Below are 7806 nucleotides of genomic sequence, written 5' to 3' on the forward strand. Positions count from 1 at the left end.
GGGCGGTCGGCGCTCTCACTCGGGTGCCAGTGCAGGGGGTGCTGCTCCTTGCTGGATTGGAAGGTGGCGCCCGACCCCTTCAATCGTCTCCTGGGTGGCAGAGAACGCAGCTCACCGCGTACAGCTCCAGAGCGTCCCGGGAGACGCGCCCTGGAAAGTGGTGCCACTGCACCACGTTCAGGGGGCGGCAGTGGACTCCGTCGCGCGCCAGCTGCGATTGGCCAGGCCATGTGGCGCGGCTGTGACGTCTGGGCGCTGGCGCATGCTATTGGACGAGCCGCCCGGGGCCGAGGCGTGGAGGCGGCGCGCGGCGCTCGAGACCCGCATGCGAGTCCGAGTCCGAGTCCGAGTCCCTGCGTCGCCGGCTTGAGGTACGGACGTGGAGGCCGCAGGAGGACTGAGGGCTTGTGAGGCGCGGAGAGGCGGGAGTCCCTCGGGCGTGGTGCGGGTCCTCAGGGCTGCGGAGGCTTTGGGACCAGACTTGCCAGCAGCGGGCTGGGACGTCTGTGGGGAGCGAAAGTGAGAACCCGGTTCCGTGCGCTGCGCCGGAGTGTTTGCTCGCCGGCCCTGGTGGGCTGAGCCCCTGCCAGGGCTTTTGGTATGAGTATGCAGGAGTTAGGAAAATAGTGCTTTTGGGGGGGGGGGGGTATTGACATTTCTAATGGAGAATTCTTTTGTCAGTCGTTATAAAGCAGCGGGGGAAAAGGATCAGCAGTGCTTTAGTAGCGATTTTACTGTGAATTCAAGTCTTAGGAGACTGTAAATGTATGCGTCCCATTTTTATGGAAAGTTAGAAAACAAGCGTAGACAATGTAGTGTGTAGACATGCCTGTAAATAGGGTGGAACCTCTTTCCATGTATGGTATAGATCCGCCCACATGCGTACATACATGAAGAGGGTGACAAGAACAAGATTCAAGAGACGGCTGTCCTCACACTGGCAGTCGTGTCTTGTACATACCATCTTTAAACGAATACATAAAAGTATTTTATCTTGTGCTTATGTTCAGCCTTAAGATCTAAATTCTGAAGATCCTAAAAGGGATCCACCTACAAGGCAAAGCACATAGAATACATTGTAGAAAAATCAATTCAAGAAACATTGAAGGCATGGTGTATTAAATACTAGGTACTCTGAAATATACAAAACATAGCGAGTTTAGAAATCTCTGGATATAGTTTTGCAAACAGTATGAGTCAGAATATAGTAAGTGCTTAAAAGTTACGTGAGAGGTAATAGGTAGGGTTCAGAAAAATTAAGTCTCAAAGCACTAAGGTAGGGACTATTGACCAACTTGGCTCTTTGCTTGTTTCTTTCATGTCCATAAATAAGAATGTGTTTTCACTTATAAATGACTGGAGAAAAATCGAAAGAATAAAATACTTTGTAATGTGAAAACTAAATGAGATTCACATTTCAATGTCCATCAGTAAAGATTCATTGGAACACAGCCGTGCTCACTGCTTGGTGCACACATGCATTGCTTATGGCTGCTCTTGAGTATAAAGGCAAAATTTTACCTAGACTACCTTAAGGCCTCCAGTGAATATAACAAAATAAGTTGTCTCTTGCTTCTAGACTGGTGTTAGCTATGTACTACTGCTCTTGAGAGAATAGATAAAACACAATTTTTCTGATTCAGAGTCCAGGTTGAGAAAAGCTATATAAAATCTTATTAGAGCATTGATAAAGGGTTGCTGAATGTTTGTCACATGAATTGGAACTTGAAAATAGATTTTAACGAAGATCAAAACCTTGAGCATCTGTGGCATCCTTGAGCAACTATGTGGAAGCAAATGGGAAAGTATTTGGGATGGGTGTGGGAACACATGGTAGAGAATATAGAAGCTGTGGAAAAAATAAGATGCAAAGTGAGGTTAGGCCAGATCATAGTTGGATAGAGTACTAAGAAAGAGAAGTGCAGAAAGGGAGAATTGGCTGTCAGTGCTGTAGAGGGTCTCAGAGGGGAACAACGCAATAGAAGATTGAGTTTGGAAGTTAGGAGAGTGTGTGTGGAAAAGGGTAGCTCTGATTGCCAGGGGGAGAAATAATTTCCAAGGTAGAGTTGAGTAGTAGAACAGCAGCATTCTCGGGGGAGCCCGGTGGGAGCAAAGAGTGGTGAGACACAGTTAGGGGAGCAGCATATTTCATAACCTTTAGAGATGGCCGAATTGCTGCTCTAGTGTGTTTATATCAACTTTAGAAATACAGGTATTTACTTTTCTTTCTTCTTAAAAATAGCATCCTAGGACACATCAGACATTTTGTAAGGATGCCTGAAATAAATACTGACCACCTTGATGGGAAACAGGTACAACTCCTGGCAGAGATGTGTATTCTTATTGATGAAAATGACAATAAAATTGGGGCTGAGACCAAGAAGAATTGTCATCTGAATGAAAACATTGAGAAAGGTACTGTGTTAAAATACTTTGTTATAAAGAGATTTGCCTAGACATTTTAGGTTAGCTGAAAAAAGTACTCTAGTAAAGGAGTTCTTAATCATACAGTATTTTATCCTTGATTCCAGTTAGTTAAATGGTATAGTAGTAAAATCTGCCTTCCCTGCTTAACAGCTGTTTTTCTTCAATTTCATGCTGATAACTCCACTTCCTCAGGGTTATTGTGGTTTCCTAAAAGAGAGAATAGATCAATCCTAACATAATAGCAAACCTACAATCCTTTGTTTCTACTGAGCAGAGAGAGAGAGAGACAGGTATCTTAAAAGAAGGCATGTGCCTTTGTGGGACCAGCAGTAGGCGTACTGGCTATGTTGCTGGACTTCCATGTGGTCTACTGCAGTTCGAGTCCCAGACCCGGTGGCTTAAACTCACGCAGGGCACGTGTGATCCCGAAAGGAGAATGGAGAAGGGATTGTGGCATGGCCATCCCCCCTGGGGGGTGATTTCTTGCTGTCTCTCTGTCTCTCTGGCATGCGAGCATACACGCCCTATAGCAAAAACCTCTCTAAAAAAAAAGGCATATGCCTTTGTAACCTCAGGAGTAGAAGGTTGACTGGGCCTGGGCATCTCCACCAGTATGACTCAGTTCTCCCTCATAGTCCTGGCAAGGCTATCCAAATCGAAGACTGGGTGGTGGTAGGGGGTTGAGGAAATGGCAGCAAGTTACTAGTACTCTAGATTGCAACAGGCGAATCGGGCAAATAACTGGTATTTTACAATTAAGTTAACAGCATTTCTTATACTTTCAGGATTGTTGCATCGAGCTTTTAGTGTCTTCTTATTCAACAGTGAGAATAAGCTCCTGCTACAACAGAGATCAGATGCTAAAATTACCTTTCCAGGTTAGTGTACTTAATGTACAAAATAGATTTTTGTTGGAAACTATATTCAATTTAACTTTTTATAACACTGAACTTCTGGAGCCAAAATTGAAAAGGTAAATCCTATGAGTGATAGGATTTTTTTTAAAAATTATTTTATTTAACTTTATTTATCTATTTTAATAGATAGTCCCCAGAAAGGAACAGAACAAGAGCGAGCGAGAGAGAAAGAGTGAGAAAGCTAGCTGCCAGGTCCGGGACTCAAACCACAGTCAGCCATGTGGGAGTCCAGCGCCCTTAACCAACACACCACTGCTGGCTCGGATTGACACAATTTTATATTCTCCTTTGAAATAAGCTTATACAATGAGAGCAGTAAAGAGTAAGAACTATTAAGGGGTAGGGATGTGTGTATCTCATGTGTTTTCATTTGTTATCCAAACATTTTGATCTTTTTGGTGAAAGAGGTATTAACCTCAAGCTTATTTACAAATGTCTATTTCACAGAATATTTACTGATAGTGCATTATAACTGATTTTAAAATCCAAAAATATTGTTTTATTTATTTTTCTGTTTTAGACCTATTTGAAGAGAAGTTAATCTCTTTATTAACATTTCCCAGGTTGCTTTACCAATACTTGCTGTAGTCATCCATTAAGTAACCCAGGCGAGCTTGAAGAGAACGATGCCATTGGAGTAAAACGAGCAGCACAGAGGCGTTTACAAGCCGAGTTAGGAATTCCCATGGAAGAGGTAATGATTTTCATTGTACAACTATGCAAGCTGAAATCTGAATAATCATTAAAACATTTTAAAATAGGGATCAGCAGTTAGCGTAATAGCTATGTCGCTGGACTCCCATGTAGTCGACCATGGTTCGCGTCCCGGACCCGGTGGTTTAAAACTCACACTGGGCACGTGTGTGTGCGTGCCCAAGATCCCGAGAGGAGAATGGAGGAGAAGGGATTGCTGCGTGGCCATCCCCCCTGGGGGTGATTTCTCGCTTTCTGTCTCTCTGTCTGTCTGGCGAGCACATGTGCCCTATAGCAAAAACCTCTCAAAAAAAAAAATTTTTTTTTAAATAAACTTTAAAATTTAGTTTTCATTTTTTCTGTAGAGCATATGCACTTACCAGTGAGAACAGGGGAGTAAGAAGTCACCCCCAAGAGGGGATGGCCACACCACAGTCTCTTCTCCTCCATTGTCTTCATGGGATTTTGGCACACTTGCACATGTACCCAGCATGATTTCTAAGCCACCGGCTCTAGAACTTGAATCACACAGTTGGCCTCATGTGGGTTCCAGTTTATTAACCTCCACACTACCTAGATTGACCTATTAATCACTATATACATTAACTATTTTTATGATTGACCAAGTAAAATATAAACATTTTCCTGTGGGAATCCTTAGAAATATAAACTACAGTTCTTATGGGTAAATTGAAATAAACTTTTTTTGTTTTTAATTGCCAGAGGGATGTGCAGTCTCCAGAGAGAGAGAAAGGGAGAAAGCATCCTTCACAATGCAGCATGATTATGCCACAGTCCTCCATTTCTCCATCCTGTCAGGATTTGGGGCACATGTGCACACTTCCTCAGCATGTTTATAAGCCACTAGGTCCAGGACTCAATTAGGGTTGAGTTCCCTTAACCACTAGGCTACTGAGCCAACCCGAAATAATCTTTTTTTTTTTTTTCTGGAATTGTCCCCCATTTATTTATTTAAAATTATTTAATTTTATTCATCATCATTATTATTATTTTAATTTAACCAGAGAGAAACAGAGACAGAGAGGGAAAGCAAGCTGTGTCTAGGATGCGAATTATGTGGGGGTCCAGTGCACTTAACCTCCATGCCACCTGCTGGTCCAGGATTCTCTTTTTAAAAATAAAAAATAAATTATGTGTTTGGTCCTGTGGAAAAAATATGTAGACACTTCAAACTAACAATGTAATATATATTTTTTTTTTTTTTTGGAGAGATTTTTGCTATAGGGCACATGCGCTCTCCAGACAGACAGAGAGAGACAGAGAGATAGAAAGCGAGAAATCACCCCCCCGGGGGTATGGCCACGCCACAATCCCTTCTCTTCCATTCTCCTCTCGGGATCTTGGGCACGCATGCACACACGCCCGGCGTGAGTTTTAAGCCTCCAGGTCCGGGACGCGAACCGCGGTCGACTATGTGGGAGTCCAGCAACATAGCCATTACGCTAACTGCTGGTCCTACAATGTAATAATTTTTCAAATATCATCAATATAAATTTTTCAAATAACATCAGAAATTCTGAAACTATACTGCTGTTCAAGATATTGTTAAAAATGTAACTTAATTTTTAGTTACTTTTTTCCTTCTTGATGTTTTTATCTGTAAAAAATTAATGTCCTAGGTTCCGCCAGAAGAAATTAATTATCTGACACGAATGTACTACAAAGCTCCGTCTGATGGTATCTGGGGTGAACACGAAATTGACTACATCTTGTTTGTGAGGAAGAATGTAACGTTGAATCCAGATCCTGGTGAGATTAAAAGCTACTGTTATGTGTCAAAGGAAGAACTGCAGGAACTTCTGAAAAAAGCAGCCCTTGGTGAAGTTAAGCTAACTCCATGGTTTAAAATTATTGCAGATAATTTTCTGTTTAAATGGTGGGATAACTTAAACCATTTAAATCAGTTTGTTGACCATGAAAAAATTTATAGAATGTGAAAGCATAGATGAGTGATTACTGAAAATATTCTCTACTTAGTAAATTTAGAATGGTTTTTGTTTTAAATTTGGTTCCTTTAGGGGAACTTTCATATGGTACTTTATAATTGGAGTTTGTGTAGGAAAAAAAAAAATTGACTTGTAATTTTGTATCACATACCACATATATATGTTCTACTCTTTGTAAAAGACATTTATAAGAAATACTGTAAAGTGAGAGAGAACAATAAAAATTGACCCTGTCCAAACCCCCAGTTATGACAAATTAGAACAAATAAATGAAGTTTTTCCAGTTTTGGTATATTGTAAAAGACATTTTCAGACACATATAAAGTACTCTTCTGTTCACCAAATATTTTACATATAATTTTTGTCATTGTCTAGAAAAATAAGCAAAAGAAAGTATTTGCTTGGCTACTTCAAACCAATCTAATTAACTGACCATATTAACAGATTAAACTGGCAGTCTAGACCTAAGGGAAATTAAGTGCTAAATGTTCTAACTTCTATCATTCTAGAAGTATCATTTTGATACTTAAAGGCAACCATTGCATTTGGTAATGAGATTGGTTAGCTTAAATCTTCTAAAGTATTTACCAATTACAAAAATCTGTATTTTCAGAATTCACATGGACAGAGAAACTACTCTTAAAATAGAGTCCTACTCTACAGCTGGGTTTCTAGCCTTGGTATTATTGACATTTAGGTTGGATAGTTCTTCACTGTCATGATTCATCCTGAGCATTGTAAGATTTTTAGTAGCATCTCCGGGCTCTACACACTAAGTGCCATTAGCACCCTTTCTCCCATGACAACTAGAATTACACCAGGTAGTGCCAGATGTCCCCTGGGAAGGCAGTCACTTATGAATTGCTGTTTCATAAAGACAGATCACATTTTTGGGGGGAGAAAAATAACAGAATCGCTAATATCAATGTTAAATAGATTCAGGTTGTGGAATATATGTATGTTATACTTAAAATCATACCTTGATTAATGTACTTTTTAAAGCAAATTTCTCAAGTTTGAAATCATAATTTAGCTTTCCTGTATGATAATGAGTAGTGAAACAAAAGTTTCTTTAAAAAGCTAAAGTTTTACAAAGTGAATAATTAATTTCTTGTTAACTCCGAACAATTAATTTATAATTTCAGACAAGACTATGTAGCGAGTATTTATTTTATTGAAAAGTAAAAGCAATAAAAAAATTACCATATTTTAATACTGTTGTCTAGTTTGTTAACATTTTAATACAATACTAGATTAATCTCGTAGTGGTGTAAGCATAAATGTCATATACTTTGAAATGCATATGTAATATTTCTAGTTCTTTAGTTTTGCTTTCTAGGTGGTTTTAGATCAAAAGGCATACATAATTACTCAGTAGCCAGGTGTGGTTAGTGTCTTAAATTGGACAGCTAGTGGATCCTTAGACTGTTAATGTACTGTGCATGTACTTAGCAAGGGTTAGATATCACTGCTGCTGCCTTACAAGAATATCACTCTAGGGACCAGCAGTTAGCGTAATGACTATGTCACTGGAGGACCATGTAGTTGACCACGGTTTGAGTCCTGGACCAGGTGGCTTAAATTCACGCTGGGTGTGTGTGCGTGCGTGTCCAAGATCCCGAGAGGAGAATGGAGGAGAAGGGATTGTGGCGTGGCCATCCCCCCTGGGGGGGTGATTTCTCACTTTCTGTCTCCTGGTGAGCATACACGCCCTATAGCAAAAACCTCTCAAACAAACAAACAAAAAACCCTGGCTGTCTACTAAAGTCAAACAACTTGTAGCTGAAGAGAGACAAATCTAG

At 40.4% G+C, this 7806-nt stretch overlaps 1 protein-coding gene across 2 annotated transcripts; it reads left to right on the top strand.

Annotated features, from left to right (window-relative positions):
* IDI1 (isopentenyl-diphosphate delta isomerase 1) lies at nt 1–6880 on the top strand. Of its 2 annotated transcripts, none has more exons than XM_006141339.3 (5): nt 1–371; nt 2243–2415; nt 3213–3305; nt 3908–4038; nt 5678–6880. In XM_006141339.3, the coding sequence occupies exons 1-5, from the start codon at nt 229–231 to the stop codon at nt 5993–5995; spliced, it is 858 nt and encodes a 285-aa protein (XP_006141401.1). In that variant the 5' UTR covers nt 1–228; the 3' UTR covers nt 5996–6880. The 2 variants fall into 2 exon arrangements, with proteins under 2 accessions (XP_006141401.1, XP_027631173.1); XM_027775372.1 differs by lacking the exon at nt 1–371 and adding an exon at nt 422–598.
* The last annotated feature ends 926 nt before the right edge of the window (nt 6881–7806 follow it).

Source organism: Tupaia chinensis, unplaced genomic scaffold (assembly GCF_000334495.1).
Source record: "Tupaia chinensis unplaced genomic scaffold, TupChi_1.0 Scaffold000052_1, whole genome shotgun sequence".
NCBI lineage: Eukaryota > Metazoa > Chordata > Mammalia > Scandentia > Tupaiidae > Tupaia > Tupaia belangeri.